This window comes from Aquarana catesbeiana, linkage group LG07 (genome assembly GCF_042186555.1).
Source record: "Aquarana catesbeiana isolate 2022-GZ linkage group LG07, ASM4218655v1, whole genome shotgun sequence".
Lineage (NCBI taxonomy): Eukaryota > Metazoa > Chordata > Amphibia > Anura > Ranidae > Aquarana > Aquarana catesbeiana.
Genome location: NC_133330.1, coordinates 96,130,754 through 96,153,445, shown reverse-complemented (window position 1 = coordinate 96,153,445; position 22,692 = coordinate 96,130,754). Strand labels below are relative to the sequence as shown.

Sequence of the window (22,692 nt, the reverse complement as noted above, 5' to 3'; positions counted from 1 at the left end):
CTGCCACCAACTTACGAAGCTCAAACTTTACTGGCAGAAAAATGCAGTGTTCACCAGGAGTAGTGTTAAGCCAACTGACTCGCTGTCAGGAATTATCTAAAAGTTACTCTGAAATAAGAACGGTTAGAGCGGCTGTTGGATAAATAGCAGGAAAACCTAATAGAAAAATTAGCCTAGGTTTCATTGACACTATGACAGGAAGTGGTAGATAATCTGCCTTAGTGTGGCACAGACAGCAATAAAAATCTGAAAGAACATTCAACCACCCCATTTTTCCCAACAATAAAAATATATACTGTAAATAACATCTCCTGCCACAACACATAGTAAGACCTTAAAAGAAAATTTGACAAAAGCTTTGGGCTTTTAGGACAAGATATTATGAGAAAAAAGAGAAACTGCCATGACACGCCTGGTGGACACAAATGATACTTCTCTTACCTGTACTGAGAGATTCCTTCACCTTCACTGCACAGAATGGTTGGCAAGGTTCTGACTGAGCTGGCATTGAGCCCAACTCAAATGAGTTGAAGGAAATCCGCAGGAAAGGAGCCATGGTGCAGCCTGAAATAGAAAATAGCTTATTTTACTTATATGGATAATTTTTTTGAAATGTTTTTTCACATTTCCACTTTGCCCTTTAAAGGGACACCAAACTCTGATTTTAAAAGAAAAAAATTATATTCAATTATGTATTCTTAAAGTGAAATGAAAGGCAAGTTTTCTTTAAAATAACAAACATGTTATACTTACCTGCTCTGTCCCTCTTCTCGGGTCCCCTGCCAGCGCTCCTGGCCCCTCCTTTCTGCCAAATGCTCCCAGAGCAAACAGCTTGCTGTAGGGGCACCCAAGCAGGCTCGCTCCCGAGCTTATGCTCTGCGTGTCCATTAAGACACAGGGCTGAGAATTGGCCACCAACCCCTCTCTCTTCTCATTGGCTCACTGGCTGTGACTGACAGCAGCGGGAGCCAACGGCTCCCGCTGCTGTATCAGCCGATGAGGAGGGAGAGTCCTCGAAGAGCTGAGGCTCTCATGCACATTCGCTGGATCACGATGGGGCTCAGGTAGATATTGGGGGGGCAGCTCCTGCACACAGAAGGTTTTGAGCCTTTAGAACCACTCATTTAAAAAAGCACTTTTTGCTCACAACCACCTACAAATCTTTTTGCTATGATCTGGCTTCCTGTTGGAGGATGGTAACGTTCGTTCTCCATAGTCACACTGTATGTAGAAACATAGCCATCATCTCTTGCTTGCTCCCAAGATGGAATAGGGACCATAGTCCACATTCCCAAGTCTATCTCGGGAGCAAGCAAGGGAGGGTGGCCACATTCCTATATCAATAAATATATTCATCCCCTAACAGGAAGTCAGATTACACCTGCAAAAAAAAAAAAAAAAAGAAAAAAAAAAAAAAAAAAAAAGAATACGGATATTTGGAAGAGGCTTAGAGCAAAAAAAAAGGTACATTTTTAAAATTAAAAAGCGTTTTCTTTTTAAACCAGAGTTCAATGTCAAATTAGGCAAAAGTTTCACACATTCCTAGTCAGACAGAGTAAGAGCAATAGTGCATCAGGTGATTGACACAGGATGAGAAAAGGTTTACTCTGGACAGAGTCCTAATGGAGAGATGAACGCCTGTGTTAAATCTTCAAGGAAAAAAAAACATTCACTGTTTATATTACAGCTATATAAACAGAACAGTAAAAGCCAAAAAAGCATTTACCCACATTATCACTTGAAAATCGCAGGTTTATCATAAGATTGAGTATGGCCCATACCCATGGTTTAAAGTGGAATTTCAGAATGCAACAATACTAACAGTAAATAGCTTTAAATCCAATTCTTTTAACATAAGCAATGTAAGCATCTGAAATTAACTTTGTCAGCCTCTTGCAGTCCCTGTACAGAAGAGCTCAGACTGGGGTAGGGAGAAGCAGCACAAGGAGTCAAATGATGTGCTGTAGTGCTAGGTACATGCTGCTCAGAAGGAGAAAGCAGATTGGCAGGGAAATGATCTTAAGTCTGCTGGTTCTCTGTTCACTGTCCAGTCACAGAGTGGGATGGGGAGGAATCCTGTATGTGTTTTTGAACTGCAACAGAAAAAAAATCTGGTTTCCTGTTAAACAAGGCTGTGTGGTGTGGCAGGACTGTGTAAATTTCAGAACTGGATAGATAGATATTACAAATCCTTTGGCATATCTTTCATATGTGTACTTCTTCTGTGTATATATCAGCTTGCCTGGAGTCTGTAGCTTTAACGGTGCCAATTTTGAAAGGAAATTTAAAAAGATAGTACTACATACCAGTTTTTAATAAATACAAAATGGCTCCCACTATTTCTGGTGCGTGAACTGTATTTGCAAATAAGCATTATAGGAGGAACATGTAGCCTGCAGCTGCTGTTACCATCTACTAATCATGTGACTACCAAATTTAAATTACATTGTAATAGTGCTTTGTTGAGGGATAGACAGGGGGTGGAAAAAAGTGGACATAGGTGGGGGCTGGCTCTAGCACATATATGCCTTCTGTGCTTCTAATGCTGGCAAGACAAAGTATATATGAATACACAAACACACTGTTACAATTCAGATGGGGTAAACCTGCCTTTACACTCCCTCACATCTCTATTATGGTATCAAAGCTCAATCATGGTAGCAGAGACAATCACTGAACACGCTTCAGTCATACTTTGCCAAAGATCAATGCTCTAGTGATATATGCCTCCTTATCAGTCATAATTGCCTCCATACCTGTAGCAGTGATTGTTATCTCTTCCCAGTAATTCATAGACAATCTGAACATTTCAAGACATGCTTAGTGTCAGAAGCATTGCTTGCAATTATTGAGATGTTTTGCGCACCATAAAGCTATTCCTATAGTTAGGGGGGTTGCCCAATAAGGTGAGTTTTTTTATTAGAGAGGTGCATAGCATTTCGTTAACTTGTACACTACTCTCATTAATAATGACCGCTGGCAAGCAGAGGGGAGAGAGAATTCAATAAAGCACCAGCAGGCCTTTTCTGGCATTAATCCCCCTTTTCAATGAATTGCGGCAAATTCATGAAGCATATACAACGCTTTTGGTTCAGACAGAGACATATGTACCAAATTCCAATAGTTTAACAAATGCCCCACTTTTACATTGTGGAGCAATGAATGTGTCAAATTCAAAATAAAATACTAACAGTTCATATCTTATGAAAGTGGAGCTAATGAAGACCGACTCTATTTTGGCGTACAGAGAGAGAAACTGGCGCAGACAAATTTTGAGAAAGTGTAACATGTATTCTAAAAGTGGTGCAGCATAAGCCAAATTCAAGCACAAGTTCTAGACCGGTACATGAATTTGGCACATGCTGCATCACTTTTAAAACGCATGAGATACATTGTTGCAAAATCTGTCTGCTCCAGGGACATTGTGTAGAGGAAGCTGTTTTATATGAAGATCACAAGTACCAGAACTTAAAGCAGGGGGTCCACCTATCTATCGTTTTTTTTTTTTTTTGAGTTCATTCACAAACTTTTCTTCTCAGCATTACATACTCACATATTGTGTGTAATATGTCCGCCTGTGTCAGATTTCGTCGGAAAGAATAACTTATATTATTCACTGCAGGCGGTTTCCATCTTCATTGTGGGCATTTGAAGCCCACAAGCATTTATTTCCTGGATGTGGTGAATGCTGTGCTCCCAGCATTCACCGCTCGTTCCCGCACATGCTCAGTGGCATCCTGGGAAGCCTGAGACTAGCTCCCAGGAGTCTGGGAGAGGCTAGAAACACGCCTACTCCCACGGGAGGAGAAGCAGGAAGTGCAAAGAAGAATAGAAAAATAAAAAGGTAATTACGGCGATTTAAATTTTTTTAAATGGCATGTCAGCATCTAGGCAAGGAAGAGAATACATACAGATATTGTTCAAAATGTGGGTGGAACCCCGCTTTAAAAATAAATACACAGTTACCATGCTGTAATTTTTGGTACTTCCAACAGCAACCAAGAAGTCAATGGGTATCAACACCTGCATCCATTACTGAAAAACACATCTCAGCAACCAGGAATACTAAATATATAGAAGACTGAGAAATTTCTGTAGCTGCAAAGTCAATGCCATAAAAATATTTTGGTGTCAAATTTTAGATGTATAATTTATATTGATAATAAATATTAACAGTTTTTTGTGGGTTTAAAGTTCCTGATGGTTTTTGTATTGGTATGCATTTATCTGTACACCTCATCAGAGCCTAAGGCCCCTTTCACACTGGGGCAGTTTGCAGGCGCTATTGCGCTAATAATAGCGCCTGCAAACCGACCCAAAACAGCCGCTGCTGTCTCTCCAGTGTGAAAGCCCCGAGGGCTTTCACACTGGAGCGGTGTGCTAGCAGGATGGGGAAAAAAGTCCTGCCAGCAGCATCTTTGGAGCGGTGAAGGAGCGGTGTATACATTTATATAATATAAATTTCACTATACTAACATGCTTAGAAGGACTACAGCCTATGTGAAATATGATCATTTATAGTGTCTGTACTTTACAATGGTTCCCGGAAACCAGCTTTCAACAACTTCCTCACAACAGCACCATGGAGAGACAGTAAGGAAGTCAAAGTGTAATATGCAGAGTTCACCAGTTCTTCATAATTAGCAATATCAGCTTTTGTATTTTGAGGAACTTGTCAGGGATGTCTTAGAGATTTTAAACTACAAAATTATGAATCAAGAAGTTTTTACCAGATTTATTTAGCTACCCTGTTTCAGAATCTCCAAATATATTAGACCGTAAACCCTGTTCAAATATTACTGACAGTGTGCCAGTTTCTTAAACTACTAATTTGGAATGGTGCCTTTAGTTATGTGGATTATGTATTGTTTTATATTACTTCAGTGTAAACAATGTTTTTTAGTAGGACTTGGTAAACTTGCGGCGCAAAAGTGTAATAATATGGCTGTGTCAGAGTCAGATGTGTAGTATGGTGCTAAATATAGTTTATAAACAGAGATTGCACAGATAATTTCACATGGCCATTAGACAGTAATGTAATATATACTATAAGATCCATCAATTTGGTGAATTGTCACTCTCCGTAAATCCAAATCCCCACATCATGACATTATGTTGCTTCAGTTCTTTGTAGGCCAATAATTCATTGGCCTACAAATCCTACAATCCGATCCTACAAACTTCCATATTGATGGGGACACACAGAAAAAGAATGTAACATTATTATGTAGTGTGTGGCACACTAGAGAGAGGGGACAACAGAGAGAAATGTGCTGAATGTACTAAGAGAGCATACAGCATATTTGTGCAGAAATCCCCAAGTACTATTGCTAAGAAACAGATGGTGCTCTTCAGTAAAAGTAGAGGTTGGAGGGAAAGGTGAACGCTGAGGAGGACAGCAGAGAGACTGATGGAGCATACTCACTTAGGCCTGATTAACACGCCTTTTTAGTGCATTTTGCAGATTTGCACTACAGTCCATGTAACATGGTGTCCTATGGAACACGTTCTGTGGTGCAAATCTGCAAAATGCACTAAAAAATGCATAAGTTTGAATAAGGCCTTAGGATATAAATCTGAATGGGCACACAAATCTGCCAGTGCTTGTATTATTTCCTGTCAAACACTAGTAACTGTAAAATCACTTTGAGAAATAGCATTCAGCCCAGGTTCACACTGAACTGTGGGAATGAAGCCGTTCAGCTGAACTCGCACAATTTCACCCCCGCATGTCAGCCCTGATTTCGGCCGCAATTTCAGAGACATCTGTGCAGGTTTCTGCACAGATGTCAATGTAAATCGCAGCCCGAAATTGCAAAAAGTAGTCGTTGCAGTGCCGCAGATGGGGCATCACACCGATGGTGCCAATGACAGCAATTGCCACCAATTTGACATGTCAAAATGCTCCAGTGTGAACCAGGACTTTTTTAAAGCAACAGCAGTGAAGTAATACTACCCTCTAATTAGTTCCTTCCTCTATCAAAACAATGCAATAGTGTATGCAGGGCTGCTGTTAGAAATCACGGGGCCCCGTACACCCTACCTGACAAGCCCCCCCCCCCCAAAAAAAACCATTAAATTACATTTGTACTAAAATGCGATGGTCGCAATGCTGTTTTGCAGCCATGGCAGAAATGATATCATTTTGGTATACTTTTTTTTTTTTTTTTATTGCTGAATGGTAATTTTACATTGCGACACCGCGCTGCAACTGTGAGCCAAGTGTTTGGCTTGCAGTTGCAGAGCGGCCCCATTGAACTCAACAGGGAGTTTGTTAATGAAACCCAAAAAACATTTAGCAGACTTGCGTTTTGTCATGTGGCAAACTTGCAAAGCTGCACACCTGAAAATGTTCTAGAGCTTCTATAATGCATTTGACAAACGTAGGGCCGTCCATTCAAGAGAATGGGCTCCGTATGTGTGAAAAAAAAAGCTAAAAGGAAATGCACGCAGGAACACGCATTCCCGCTAAGCTAAGTATGAATGGGGCCTCAGGGGTGCCATATAGAAATAGCTGGTGCAAGAATGTCTGTCAGGTGGAGGGAGAGGTGTATTCACTGGCCCCTAGCTCCAACATTGCAGTGGCAGTGTCTACCTGCAGCTGGCACATTTGCCCCCTCTCTGAATTCTGAACTTTCTACAGTTTCCTACCTCCCCACTCACCCCTTCCAGCAGAAGTACTACAACATGCAGGCCCTGCAGCCACTTCAGGGTACAGTGGACTTACAGCACAGTGTGGAGGTTGGCAGAGCAAAGCTCAGGACTCAGGGAGGAGCAGGCAGAGAGCTTCTTACCTCCTCGATCTTTCTTCCTTGCAAAAGAGAAAACACTGCCGATCACAGGGGGGTAGGGGGAGTTTCAGTTAGGAGTAAAAACCTAACAGGGGTTCTAACTTCGATCCCCATTTCCAAAACAAAAAAGTTTTGCATTTAGGTATACGTTTAGCCCAAGACTAATACAGTCAGGCTGCAGTTCTGAAGTTCAGGTTAAGATACACAGTCCTCTAATAAACAGTGCTACTCACATTGCATAAGCACTGTTGGCTGGAGCACTGTGCAGGGGTCATGTGGGCCCGCTGGAGATCTGGGCTGCTGCTCTGTTGCCCACATTTGTTACTCTTAATGCAGCCTAACTGCATTACAGTGATAAAAGATAAAGCTTCTATTCAGCTTTAACTATTGCAAGCAAGCCACAGGACTTATGTAAATGTCATAATGTTATACGGCTGAAACAACTAATCGATTACTAATCAATTCTGAAAATAGTTGTCAACTATTTTCAGAATCAATTAATCGGCCAGCCGATTAGTTGGCCTGCATGCAGAATGCATTATTTGTTTAAATATCAGGAAATACAGTGCAGCACACATACAGCTCAGTACACCATCCATACATGTCAGTAAGTGCCTGAGAACTTGTGAATGTGTGAGGAGCAGTGCCTCATGGGACATGTAGTCCTGGGCAGGAAGAGAGTGGTTCTAAAGGCAGAAGTTTTTTTTACCTTGCTATAGGGGCATTCTATACTATACTTTGCAGCTTGCTATTGGGGCACACTGAAGGCAGGAAGAGCCAGAAGTGTCGGTGAGGGACCATAAAAGAGGAGGATCCAGGCTGTTCTGTGCAAAACCATTATACAGAGCAGGTAAGAATAATATGTTTGTTGTTTTAAAAATAAATGACTTTAAAGATTGTGCAGGGAAGATCAGCATTTGAACCCAGAGAAGGTGGAGGCTGATAGACTGGAGGTAATATAAGGCAATACAATTACCGTATTTATCGGCGTATAACACGCGCCGGCGTATAACACGCACCCCAAGTTTAGGAGGGAATTTTAAGGAAAAAAAACTTTTAGGAGGGAAGTTGAACGGAAAAAAACTTACATTTAAATGCCCATCATTGCAGCCTTCTCAGTGCAGCCTTGCCCCAGTGCAGCCTTGTCCCAGTGCAGCCTTGTCCCAGTGCAGCCTTGCCCCAGTGCAGCCTTGCCCCAGTGCAGCCTTGCCCCAGTGCAGCCTTGGATCCCCTGCCATACTGGGCTTCAAAATCGCCGACCGCGATTTAAAAATGGCGCCGCCGGCGCCGAAATACACAGAGCCGGTCCTCGGCTCTTCTCGGCGGCTCTCGTTCACTTTCGGCTCCACTCGTAGTCCCGCCCGGGATGGGAGCGGAGCTATCCGAACCTAGCCGAGTACACTCGGCTAGGTTTGGGCGGCGCTCGAGTGAAGCCGAAAGTGGCCGAGAAGAGCAAAGGACCGGCTCTGTGTATTTTGGCGCCATTTTCAAATCACGGTCGGCGATCTTTTAGATCTGGCAGCTCAGGATCGCTGGGGATCGGCGTATAACACGCACCCGCGATTTTCCCCTGATTTTAAGGGGAAAAAAGTGGGTGTTATATGCCGATAAATACGGTACATTAAGACCCCTTTCACACTGAGCTGCCCTGGGCATCATTGGTAAAGTGGCACTATTTTTAGAGCCGCTTTACCGTTGTTTTAGCGATGCTGTTCGGCCTCTAGTGGTGCGGTTTTAAAACCCCCCGCCCCCCCCCCAGCTAACGTCCGAAATGGGGTTAGATCTGCTAGCAAAACACTGCTGCAGCAGCGCTTTGCCGGCGATATGGTGGCGCTGTCCCATTGTTTTCAATGGGCAGGAGCAGTGGAGGAGCGGTGTAGGAGCGGTGTATTCACCGCGCCTACACCGCTGCAAATTAGCTGCTGGCAGGACTTTTTGTGACGCCCTGCCAACGCAGCGCTCCAGTGTGAAAGCATCAGGGTTTCACACTGGGTTTGCAGCTGAGGCTTTTTTCAGGCGCTATTTTTAACGATGTAGCGCCTGAAAAACGCCTCCAGTGTGAAAGGGGTCCTAAAGTAAAAAAAGTTTACCAGTATTGTGCATTATGTTTAAAATAATTATATCCACGAAAAAATATAAAAGATTTAGATCTCCCTTCCACCCTTCATATAGCATATGTCTGACTCCTAGTTAGAATGCCCATATATCCTACTTCCGGGTGTATTTATTTTCATATATATATATACTGTATATATGATATAAGTAATATATATTATTACTTTCACTGCTTTACATTATAAATGAACCCTTTATAGTAGCGATTATCTGCTCTTTTTGTACTATAAAGGGCTAATTTTAGATTGCTTTTTTTCAGAAACTCACAACAGTTTATTTAACATGGTTTCCTATGGGACAGGTTCACATCTATGATTTTTTTTCAGCCGCTGCAAATTTGCAAAGGGTCAAGAACTTTTTTCAATGCAAAAGGGTGCTTTTTTGGTTCAATAGACTTCAATAGAGAAGCTGCAGAAAAGCATGTAGTGCTTTTTTGCAGCAATTTGCATTTTTAAATCTACCCAAGAACAAATTGGGCAAAAAAAAAGCATAAAAAAACCCTGCAAATCTCAGCAAAATCGCATGTGCACAAAAAAGGCAAAACTCACGGCAAAAAGCAGTGTAGAAATGGATCAAAAGCAACCTGTATAGGTGTAAACTGAGCCTTATGCTGGCCATACACTTATCGAATGTCATTTGAAAATTTCACTTGCATTTAACATTCAGTTTTAAAATGAATGTAATTTCTGAATGCAAACCACACACAGTGTCTGAAAATTCCTTTGACCAAGACGTTTTCTATTCTGCTCCTTCGAATTTTCCCATCACTGTGGTCGGAAAGAACGTCGATTTGACTCCACTAACATTTAGGAAAATCAAACGAATGTTCTTCAATTGACTTTTTTTTTTTTTTTTTTTTTGAAGGAAGACATTGTTTTTGTATGGCCAGCATATAATACATTACAGTTCTGTCTGACAATCTGCAAAACAGTCTTCAAATTTTTTATTTAAAAAAAAATCTGAGTCTGATGATATTTACCAGATTCAACCTCTAATAGTATATATACAGTATATCTCTTCTGCCTGTTATTCTCAGAGTGGATTAGAGATTTTGCTCCCTAACCATATAGTTGGTTATTTATATAGATATTTAAGAATAAATTGCCTTTTTTATACTTTACATATTAACTAAATTATACACCACACTTTTTTCAACCACTTGCCGACCAGCCGCCATCGGCAGGTCGGCACGATCCCACGAACCGTCGTAGCTGTATGTCGGTCCCTTTAAGCAGGATAGAAGGCCAGCGTGCGCGCTGCACAGTGGGGGTGCCGATGCTCATGACCGCCAGCCACAAGCGCTCGCGGACACGAGATGCAGAACAGGGACGTGTGTGTGTGTGTACACACACACACACATCCCAGTTCTGTGAGGAGAGGAGAGAGAGATTGCGAGTTCCTACGAGCTGGGAACCACAATCTCTCATCTCCTATAGTAAGTCCCATCCCCCACAGTTAGAACACACACATAGGGAACACAGTTAACCCCTTGATCGCCCCCCTAGTGTTAACCCCTTCCCTGCCAGTGACATTTACACAGTAATCAGTGCATTTTTATAGCACTGATCACTGTATAAATGCCAATGGTCCCAAAAATGTGTCAAAAGTGTCCGATATGTCTGCCATAATGTTGCAATCCCGATAAAAATCGCAGATCGCCGCCATTACTAGTAAAAAAAATAATAATAAAAATGCCATAAATCTATCCCCCATTTTGTAGATGCTCTAACTTTTGCGCAAATCAATCAATATACGCTTTTTGCGATTTTTATTACCAAAAATATGTAGAATATATATCGGCCTAAATTGAGGAAAAAAATTGGCTTTTTTAAAAAAAAAATTTCGCTATTTTTTTGTTTATATCGCAAAAAATGAAAACCGCAGAGATGATCAAATACCACCAAAAGAAAGCTCTATTTGTGGGAAAACCAGGACATCAATTTTGTTTGGGTACATTGTCAGTTAAAGCGACGCAATGCCGTATTGCAAAAAATGACCTGGTCATTGAGCAGCCAATTCTTCCAGGGCTGAAGTGGTTAAGGTTATTATCCGATAAATGGAAACAATAAAATCGGCCAACTATTAGATTATGAAAATAATCGTTAGTTGCAGCCCTATAATGTTTCATTATATATATCATGTGTAATCATAAATGACTGAAGGGAATGCCAACCTATAGTCATGGTCACTTATGGACAAACTAAGGCATCCTGTTTGCAACCTCCACCTGATCTAACTAGTAAATACTGATTTTGATGGCGGACTTTATTGTGAATGTGAGTAAACTACGTCTTGCTTTAACTAGTGCTATTTTGCAGTTTACTGACCATCAACGTTTTACCAAGTTTATACGTTCCAAGAAAAACAATATCTGTAGTAAAATGACATGCAGTAATCCTAGCCAGTTCTTTTCCCTCTGCTGCCATCTACAGATCAGACTGGTCTACTTATTCTTTTGTCATTGTAACATAATGGTTGTTAGGTCAACAATCACTGTTTGCTTTTTGGGCTTTTATTTGTTATTCTGTTCTGTACACAAAGAGTGAAACCAAAGCCCAGATGCAGCAATGAACTACTTTATTAACCACCATGCTTCTTCCTTACAAACCGATATACTTGTTACGAAAAAGCAAAAGGAAATATGGAAGTCACAATTCAAACTTTTTTAGTGAAGTTGTGAATACAAAATTTCCAGCAGCCAATTTATGAGAAGTAAAATGGATGTAATTGGAGCAAGTGCAGACAGTAACCGCACATTTTGCACAGCAGAGCAGGTTTACTGCAATCTGAAGCTCCAGAAGCTCTATGCTGCTCTCTGTATGTCATTTCCATCCACAGCCTGCAACGTGTCTGTAGTCTTCCTTTTTTTTCTCTCCCGGTCATAGCTGTGGAATGTGTTGGTGTCGTTAAAACTAAAGTTCAGCTTTTACATGCAGGTATTCCAGATCTTAAAGTGGACTCTGACTCAAAAAAAGCAGATGTTTCCCTACCGCAACCCTTCCATTTTTAAACCACTTGACCTCCAGAAGATTTGCCCCACTTCATGACCAGACCATTTTTTGCAATACAGCACTGTGTCACTTTAACTGACAACTGTGCGGTCATGCAGCGCTGTACCCAAATAAAATTAATGTCATTTTTTCCTTTATGGTATTTGATCAGCACTGCTTTTCAATTTTTTGCGCTATAAACAAAAAAAAAAATTTTTTTTTTACTTTCTGCTATAAAACATTTCCTAGAAAATCTAAATTTCTTCATGATCTTAGGGCAATATGTATCCTGCTTTACAATTTTGTTAAAAAAAACCCCAATAAGCGTATATTTATTGGTTTACGAGAACCTTATAGCGTCTACAAACTATGGAATATATTTATGGAATTTTTTTATTATTATTACTAGTAATGGCGGTGAGCAGTGACTTGGGATATTGAGGCAGACAATTGCACACTGATTCTTTTGACACTTTGTGGGCACCAGTGACACTAATACAGTGATCTGTACTAAAAATATGCACAGTCACTGTACTAATGATACTGGGTGGAAAGGGGTTAACAGTGTGCCTAGCCAGTGTTTTAAAATGTGTGCTGCTTTTACTAAGGGAAGTGGTGGATTTTATTCACTGCTTTGCAGGGACACAAAATCTTTCCCTTCACCCGTTAGAGCCCTGTTCTGTCCCTGTCAAAAATATAAGCAAACAAAAAAATTGTCTTTTTAACCACTTGCTGTCCGCCCCAAAACAGATTTACTGCTACAGGGTGTCTCTCCTTTGCGGAATCACCTATATATACACACACACACGAGATTCTGCACTCCCCCCTGCAGGGGCACACATGGCAGAAAAAAAATTTTATTATCCAAAGTTAAAACAACAAGGGCAGAAGATTTAATAGAAAAACCAGAGAAGAATTGAAATCAAATAACAAATATGAATACAAATGTGAAAAACAGTCCTGCAGCTATACACTATAACCCCGATATAAGGGCATCATAACATATAGGCAATCCAAAAGTGCAGCGCTGGACTAAGTGATATAAACAAGTGATGATAAACTCTGTTGATCTATATGGCGAAAACCTTAATAAAAAGTATACATAACAATCAGAGATAACAAAACAACAGTGCATTGAGTGTTCATGAATAGTGAATTATGTATTGAGTGAACAAAAGTAAGTCCCAAAAAAGTTAAGATGTGTAGATGTTTTATACAGGGTCAGGAATCAGTCTTCACCGTTCAGTGTTGCCCACCACCTGGTAGTAAATTGGAGGCTTACCAGAAAGCCTGTGACCGCCCTTACTCAGGGGGGTCCAAACAGGCTTAGTAGATAGAAATGGATCACCTTGGGGATACTCCAAAGGACAGCGCTAGGCAGGCACAACAACCTCCTTCCTAGGCAGCAAGCCGGCAACAGCTGGAGGTGCTTCCCAAGATCTTATCGCGGGACCTCGTCTCATAGGGCAATTAGTAGTAGCTCTCTGGGCTCCAGCTCAAATAAATGGTAAAGTGCCAAAAAAAAGGAAAAAACAAAGGAAGAGACTCCGCTGGTGTAGAGATCTTCGGTTGGTTTAATTAAAATAGCACATAAAAAGCAAGCAAAATGCGGATCCTTAACAAAAATGACAGGAAAATAAAAACGACAATACCGCCGTTTAAATTAAAAACGCGCATGCGCAGTGCGTATAGTGTTGTGGGTAGTAAGTTTGCAGTCTTTTTTTTTTGTTGAAATAAGTGAAGTGAAGTGAAGTGGTGCTTTTAGCTGCGGATTTTCTAATTTTCTACCGCAGCTAAAAGCACACAATGCTTTCCTATGGCCCCATTCACACACTGCGTTTAGCTGCGAATTAGATACATGCGGTTCTGTGCGGATAGAAAAAATAGAATTGACTGCGTCCAGGAGCGATTTAGCGCAGTTATCCGCACATAACCGCAGGTAATCGCAGTGCACTGTGTCAGCTGCGGATAACAGCGCCGAGCTGCTCATCGGGAAAGGAAAAATGATTTTTTCCTTTCCCAATGAGCGACAAGCACGGGGATCCGACTCGGATCCCCGCCAATGCCCGACACCGTTTGGTATGAATCTTGAGGGGGAACTCCACGCCAAATTTTAAATAAAAAAATGGCGTGGATTCCCCCCCCCAGGGGCATACCAGGCCCTTCGGTCTGGTATGGATTTTAAGAGGAACCCCAAGCCGAAAAAACGGCGTGGGGTCCCCCCCAAAATCCATACCAGACCCTTATCCAAGCACGCAGCCCGGTCGGTCAGGAAAGGGGGTGGGGACGGGCGAGTGCCCCCCCCCCCCCTGAGCCGTACCAGGCCGCATGCCCTCAACATGGGGGGTGGGTGCTTTGGGGGAGGGTGCGCCCCATTGGGTGATGACCACGCCCCCTAAAACGTCACAGTCCCAGCATGTCCAGGGACTGTGACGGCATAAGGGGGCGGGGTCCCCGTCTATATAAGTTAGAGCGGAGCGCCCAGAGTGCTTTCCAGCCGGAGAGAGCGTCGTGCCAACATCAGAAGAAGAGAAGAGGGAAGAAGGCAGAAGGCAGCAGACCGGGCTCCTCCGCTATAGCAAAAGAGCGGCAAAAGAGCAGAAGATAGCGGAGGAGCCCAGCAGAAGACCCGGAGAGCGCGGAGAAGAACCGGAGAGACCCCCGAAGTCGGAAGAAGACCCCCGAAGTCGGAAAAGGACCCCCGGAGCTGTCTTATAAATTACTTTAAAAATCTGTGTAGTGTTTTTTTTATTGACACTTTTTCCCTAGGTGAATGGGTAGGGGTACCATGTACCCCATACTCATTCACATAGGGTGGGGGGCTGGGATCTGGGGGCTCCCTTATTAAAGGGGGCTCTCGGATTCCAATAAGCCCTCCGCCCGCAGACCCCGATAACCAACGGCCAGGGTTGTCGGGAAGAGGCCCTTGTCCTCATCAACATGGGGACAAGGTGCTTTGGGGTGGGGGGGCCGCAGGGCGCCCCGTCCCCCAAAGCACCCACCGCCCATGTTAAGGGCATGCGGCCTGGTACGGCTCAGGAGGGGGGGGGCAGCTCGCCCGTCCCCACCCCCTTTCCTGACTGACCAGGCTGCGTGCTCAGATAAGGGTTCCTCTTAAAATCCATACCAGACCGAAGGGCCTGGTATGCCCCTGGGGGGGAACCCACGCCATTTTTTTATTTAAAATTTGGCGTGGAGTTCCCCCTCAAGATTCATACCAAACAGTGCGAGTCGGCACCCTGTCAGGTTGCCATGGAAATGGCAAACCGCAGCCAAATGCGACCGCAGCTAATCGCACTGTGCAAATGCAGCTGATCGCAGTGCCTGGAGTCTTGAACTCCACAGGAAAAAAAAATGCGTTTAACTGCGGCAGAATAGCCGTCCGTGTGAAAGGCGCCTTACATTACTGTAACCATATGATGGCATACAAGAATTGTGACCACTATACTGAGATAAATGGAATTGCAAGGATGTCTTGTAGCCATATCAATGCCAATACTGACAAAGTAGAGTTATCTACAAAATGCATTGACCACAATCTGTTACCTGTGAAACAAGACACTCAATATAATGCCAATATATAAGTGGTCTTTGTAGTGTGTAAAATAAATGAATAAATAATAATATTGTATTGTGCATCACACGTGATACTTTTATATATGATTACTAAATCTGGATTTATTTTTTTTCACGCAAATAATGTATGTCCAGCTGTCCTAGAAAGTCCCTAGTCTTCTTTTTTTTTTTTTGCTTTAATCATTTTTAAATTTGCTAAACTGAAAAAACTAACTTCAGCAGGGTTGCCCATCGTTTGACTGTAAAATAAAGCACACAAACACACACATGAATCCCATGTTCTAAAATAGGCTGTGTTGAAAGGATCCTCCCAGTTATCTTATCCCCTTCTTGTTTGGTCTAGGAAAGTTATTACTCCATGAGAAAAAGTTTAAGGCTGGGTTCACACCCAAGACGGATCCTTCCCACAGCAGGGGTCTGATGCGTCCTGGTTTACCGTTTCAGGTCAGATTTCAGCCCGGGCTGAATTCGGACCTGAAACGGACCAAAAAAGGCACACGTTTTTCCCGCAAAATGCACCGGACCTGCTGCGGAGATATGTGAACCGGCTCCATAGAAAGCCAGTCACATTCTCCTGCTATGAGAAGAAATCCGCATCCAATTTGCATAGGTGTGAACCCAGCCTAATGCTCTGCACACTGAACCATAGAAACTTCCAACAAATACAATACCAGAGGCATCAAACAAGCACAATACTAATTATCAGTACAGGCATAGGGGTTTATTTACTAAAGTTGGAGAGTGTAAAATCAGGCTCACTTCTGCATAGAAGCCAATCAGCTTCCAGGCTTTATTGCCCAAAACTTAATTAAAATAAAGCTGAGGTTAGAAGCCAATTTTTCCTTTTCTTTTTTGTTTTACTTGGCAATTGCTGAAAATGTTTGTAGCCTGGAAAAAGAAAAAACAAATGCAGCCACCATATCTTAGGACTGGTTGTAACATTATACATTTTGGTTTTTGAATTAACGACCCTTTCAAACATGCAAAACGCAAAAGTCCACCTGGCAATTTTTCAGGTGGACCTCATCAGGAGCTTCATGTAAATAATGCAGCTCCATTATTTTCAAGTTCGTCCAAGTCCTGAAAAAAAAAAAAATGGAAAAGCTCTGTGCCCCTTTCTGTTTTTCTGGACCTAAATGTGATGGACCGGAGTTTGTCTGATATAAATGGATGCATATTCATCTTTATCCCACCACCCAGAGATCCAACATAGGTCCATAAAGCTTTGGTTTGTAAATACAGAAGAAACTGAATTGGCACGGATGTCACAAAAGTGACACCCCTCCTGTTCTGCTCTGATTCAGCAGAAGATCTGTTCAAAGATCCCCTGCTGATCAAACTGGAAGGTGCCTGTATGAAAGGGACCTAAAGTGAAACCTCATCCCTGCTTAAAATAGCAGATCTTCAAAAACAATTCTGCTCTACCTTCAACTCTCTACTTTGTCCTCCACCGCCTCCACCCACTGACTTACTCACTGCCCAGGAAATCGCTAATCACTTCAAAAACAAGATTGATACAATCCGTGATGAAATCTCTATTCTACAGGTATCTCCCCCAGCTAAGACCCCATGTCAACAGATACAACTGACACTCCCCCTATTCAAATCTACTACTACAGATGAAGTTGCTAAACTCCTTTCTATCGCCCACCTAACCACCTGTACCCTGGACCCTATTCCCTCTCAAATGCTACGGTCACCCTCTGACCCCATCCTACACTCTCTAACCCACATCTTCAATCTCTCCCTCACCTCTGGCATTTTCCCCGATGCTCTAAAACATGCACTGGTCACCCCCATACTCATAAAGCCGTCCTTGGACCCTACCAATCTTAACAACCTACGCCCAATCTCCTTGCTCCCCTTTTCCTCTAAACTCCTTGAACGCCTGGTTTACAACCAACTGAGTGACCACCTCATTAAAAACAACCTTCTTGATCCCCTTCAATCTGGATTTCGCCCTCAACACTCCACAGAAACTGCTCTTTTAAAACTCACAAATGACCTACTAACTGCAAAAACCAAATGGACACAATTCTATACTTCTGGATCTTTCAGCTGCCTTTGACACGGTTGACCACCCCCTCCTCCTCAAAAAACTTTACTCCCTCGGTCTCCGTGACTGTGCTCTTCAGTGGCTCTCATCCTACCTATCCCAACGCACCTTCAGTGTCACTTACAATTCTACTTCCTCCACTCCTCTTCCCTTCTCTGTCGGGGTCCCCCAAGGTTCTGTTCTTGGACCTCTTATTTTCAATCTACACCTCTTCCCTGGGTCAGCTGATAGCCTCTCACGGCTTTCAATATCATTTCTATGCTGATGACACACAAATCTATCTCTCCACCCCTCAACTCACTCCATCAGTCTCCTCACGCATCACTAACTTACTAACCGACATATCTGTATGGATGTCACACCACTTCCTCAAACTCAACTTGTCCAAAACCGAGCTTATAATATTTCCTCCCCCATGTTCCTCTTCCCCCGACTTCTCTGTCAAGAGCAATGGCAAAACCATCCACCCGTCCCCACATGTCAGGGTACTAGGTGTTATCCTGGATTCTGAACTCTCCTTTCAGCCCCACATCCAATCACTTTCCAAAGCTTGCCGCCTCAACCTCCGCAACATCTCTAAACTACGTCCCTTTCTAACCAATGAAACCACAAAGCTCCTGATTCACTCCCTGGTTATCTCTCGTCTTGACTACTGCAACTCACTCCTCATTGGCTTACCTTTAAACAGACTATCCCCCCTTCAGTCCATCATGAATGCTGCTGCCAAACTCATCCACCTTACAAACCGCTCAGTGTCTGCTACCCCTCTCTGCCAATCCCTCCATTGGCTACCACTCGCCCAGCGAATTAAATTCAAAATACTAACAATAAGTTACAAAGCCATCCACAACTCTGCCCCCAGCTACATCACTAACCTAGTCTCAAAATACCAACCTAATCGCCATCTCCGTTCCTCCCAAGACCTCCTGCTCTCTAGCTCCCTCATCACCTCCTCCCATATCCGCCTCCAGGACTTCTCCCGAGCCTCGCCCATCCTCTGGAATTCCCTACCCCAATCTGTCAGACTGTCTCCAACTTTATCCACTTTTAGGCGATCCCTGAAAACTTTCCTCTTCAGAGAAGCCTATCCTGCCTCCATCTAACAACTGCACTATTTTCTCCATTAGCTCATCCCCCACAGCTATTACCCTTTTGTATCACTTGACCCTGCCTCCTAGATTGTAAGCTCTAATGAGCAGGGCCCTCTGATTCCTCCTGTATTGAATTGTATTGTACTTGTACTGTCTGCCCTAATGTTGTAAAGCGCTGCGTAAACTGTCGGCGCTATATAAATCCTGTATAATAAAAAAAATAATTATCAGGAAACCAGCTGCAAAAACCCAAAAGAGACAGCTGGTTACTGATGGCATCAGAGAGAAAGATGGCAGCATGGAACTGAGTTTATGGCAGTGGATTACAGCAGGACAACTTTGTATTTACTGGGCGTGTGAGTATGTTTGAGGATAAGCGTAAAAAAGGGAAGAGGAGGTTAAAAAGAAAACTGAACATGGGGAGGGAAGATGAAGGAGTTAAGTACCTCTTTAAACTCTGTACATAAATTGAGGTCTGAAATTCAACCTTTGCTTAATATTCTTGACTTCCAATTAAATTCTCCACTTTCAATGACTGAGGGTATGATCACGTTTCTTCCAGCCCCAGTAGAAATCCATTAGTAATTTTTGTGCATATGCACTGCTTCTTATATTAAATATAAAATGAGCAAGCCATTTTTTTATTGCTCTAAACTAGTATGCATGAATCTGGGGAGACAGTGGGAGGAATTCAGTAAAACTGCTACACCACTTTTCTGGCATTAATCCCTCTTGTTAATTATTGCTCCAAATTCATGAAGCATATGCAAGACTTTTGGTTCTGACAGTGACTTATACGCCAAATTCAGGTTATTTCTAAAATGCCCCACTTTTATATTGTGGCGCAATGAATGTGCCAAATTTAAAATAAAATGCAGGCAGTTCATATTCTAAGAAATTGAAGCTAATTAAGACCAACTCTCTTTTGATGTACATAGAGAGAAGCTGGTGGAGACAGAATTTTTGCAATAGTTAGGTTGAAAAAATACACAAGTCCATCTAGTTACAGTTTAACCAAAACGTGTCTCACATGCATTCCAAAAGTGATGCAGCATGCGCCAAATTCAAGTTCTAGACAGATGCATGAATTTGGAGCATGCGGCACCACTTTCAGAACACATGAGACATTTACGCAATATCTGTCTGTGCAAGTCTTTATGAATTCCAGGGAGTGAGTGCCCATTTGCACTAACCATTCAGATGACCGTATCTGGTTAAGGGCTGGTGTTGACGGGCTTTGGGCTTGTGGCGATTGAACCAGTTTGAGGCGCTTTGGAGTTCATTCAAGATTTTTGAACAGGTGCATTTGACCTGCTTCAAGCGGGTTTACATTTCTATAGACTTGTATGTGAATACAAAAACATCTGTGGTGAACAAGTGTATTTGTAGGAGGAGTCAGGCCGCATAAAGCCTGCCCTCTGTTGCCTCCTCCCGTGGTGGTTGTAGGCTCACATGTCCCACCCACCCATTCCCCTTTTCTGTTACTTTTTACTTTCCATTTTATTTCATACTTGGGTATGCTCCCTTTTAGGCATACTGACCACGTGACCTTGGCACACCTCAGGTCAATGTTCTCCGTTTCTCTTTTCCTTTCCCATACCATCCATAGATAAGACTCCGAGTACAAATGCCCATTGATACAGGCTTTTTACTGCTGGAAAAAGAAGTGTGTGTACTATGAGAAAGTCTGTATACTAGTTAGCTGTAAAGCAAAGTATACTCTTTATTAACGAGTAGTAGCAGCCTTGTGTGTGCATTGTGTGGTGGACACCACTTAGAGGAAGAATACTGCTGGGAACACTGCTGGGAGATTACTGGTAGAGAAAAGACTGCTCTCGCCAGAGGAAACCACACGCATCCACACCTTCAGATTGCTCAGACTGATAACCAATAATGATTTCATAGATCAGTTTTAATTTAAGTGGTTTCGCAGTAGACCCTTTACAGGCTACTCAAACGTTGAGTATGTTGACGGCGAGTCACATTTTTTGCTTGTTATTCTAAACCCTACATATGGAGACTTGATTTGTTTTTGAATTGAAACTCCAGAAGTTATTGGCACCATAAAAGATGAAACTGCTATATAGTTTTTATGTAAAACAATTGCTACCAAAGGGCTTGTGTACATGGGCTATTGTGTGCATCAGAATTGCTTTTCTCCCCATAGCCCGTGTAAGTCAACAGGAATGCAAAGGCAGCCTGAAGCAGCTTAAAGGGAAAACACTGCAGGCCAAGAGATCTAAAGCACCTGTGAAAAAACTAGGAATAATCAATAACTTATTGTTCCATGAATTACTGCAACTTATCTGTACCAGGTTATTGTATTCAAATTTGTCATGTATCTAGATAAAACCTTTAGGCCTGGTTCACACTGATGCAATTTCAGATGCAACTTGGGTCACAGTGAATTGCATGACATTGGAAATAACATTGCTTCCAATTGTGCATGTTCACATCAATGCAGCGTAGCTGCTATGCGATGCGGTAAAGGGTGCTGGTGCGACTTGCAGTGCGATTTGGCCACACAATTCAAAACACATCCAAAACGCAGCTACAGTCGCAGCACATAATTGCACTGAAAATTGCATCAAAATCTCATAGCAGTAGTGTGAACCAAGCTACTGGACATTCTCCCTACTATTGTATTGTCAGTGATGAGATTTTTTTCATTTGAATGCATGGTTTCCGTTCTTAGAAAACACTTTTAGTTATGCCATAACAGCAGTTTCATTTTCTGCCCACACAACACATTTGCAATAACATAACATAACACACACACACACACACACACACACACACACACACAGGTAAACATCCCTTTGGTTACATATGCATTGCCAAGAAAGGACAGTCCTATTTCAATAAACATACACAAGAATATCAGAATAGGTACTGGCATTTTATTAGTATTACCTACACAACCTAAAGCATCATCATGCACTTTACTGTCTGTGCTTCCACTGTATTCACACCACGGGCCCCGGCTGTTAAACGGCAAGGAGTCAAAGCCAGCTTCCCACAGTTAGCACAGTAATGCCAGGGGCCCAAAAGCTGAAGACACTCCTTCCGGAGAGCACAGCCAGTGGTATCACTTTCCTCTACTGTAGTTTAAATACAGCTTGGACACCAACCTGTCCTTAGTTCAGTAATTGGACGATGACAGAGAAGCAACACACCAATGAGGTAAGCACTCTGCTGTCTCCTCCTGAAAACGTTCTCAAACTGTAAAATTACATCATTGTGCAAAGAAATAGAGCTTTAAATTGCTGAAAATGTCTGCCCTCAATGTGAGTACTGCTAATAAACGGTATATGGCCTAGCATTAAAGCAGAGTTCTACCTAAAAAAAAAAAGTCAACAGCTACAAATACTAAATTTAAAATAAGGACACTTACCAGGGTGCTTGCGATGTCCTTACCCAAAGCTGACCTATCACTTAGCTCCAAGTGGAGGCGTCGGCACTGCTAGTAAGGGAATCGGGAAGTGAAGCCTCGTGGCTTCACAGCCTGGTTCCCTACTGCGCATGCGCGAATCACGCTGCATGTTCTGAGTGGTCCCTGCTGTCTTCTGGGACCTGTGTGTCTCCCAGAAGACAGCGGGGGGGACGGAGGAGATGCCGGACATGGCATCAATCGCCACGGATACTGCAGCAATCTTTCGCCGGAAGTTGGAGCAAATACCTGTATTAGACAGGTATCTGCTCCCCCCTGAAAGGTGCCAAAAGTGACACCGGTGGGGGGGGGGGGATGCGGACAGTGGAAGTTTCATTTTTGGGTGGAACTCCGCTTTAAGTACTTTCCATTTTACGTTTTTTGCTGGAAAAATAGGCTGGCATACCTGTGAAATCAGTTTCTTGGAGTACAGTATGAAATAAAGGCTCTTTAATCATTGTAGCTTGGTTATAGGCTACCTTCAGGTGTTTGGATGCTGGCAAAAAAGAAGGCTGTAATTCCACTACATAACTACCCCCAGCTAGTCTCAGTTTAAAGGGAAAGGGCCTGTGTCCTGTAGTGTCCAAGACATTTTTTTACTGGAAAGGGGAAAAAAAAATTTTCTTAGTCGAGGCAGCCTTGT

General features: G+C 42.6%; 1 protein-coding gene across 4 annotated transcripts in view; it reads right to left on the bottom strand.

Annotated features, from left to right (window-relative positions):
• Positions 1 to 22,692, bottom strand: part of PRKCD (protein kinase C delta) — a 184,301-nt gene that overhangs the window by 112,032 nt on the left and 49,577 nt on the right. For 3 of the 4 annotated variants that reach the window (XM_073592511.1, XM_073592513.1, XM_073592512.1), the window contains exon 2: positions 442 to 564. In XM_073592511.1, coding sequence (XP_073448612.1) covers positions 442 to 556 — 115 coding nt within the window. In that variant the 5' untranslated portion in view covers positions 557 to 564. Of the gene's footprint in view, positions 1 to 441; positions 565 to 22,692 lie in introns of those variants that run through there. The other variant, XM_073592514.1, reaches the window with a different exon arrangement.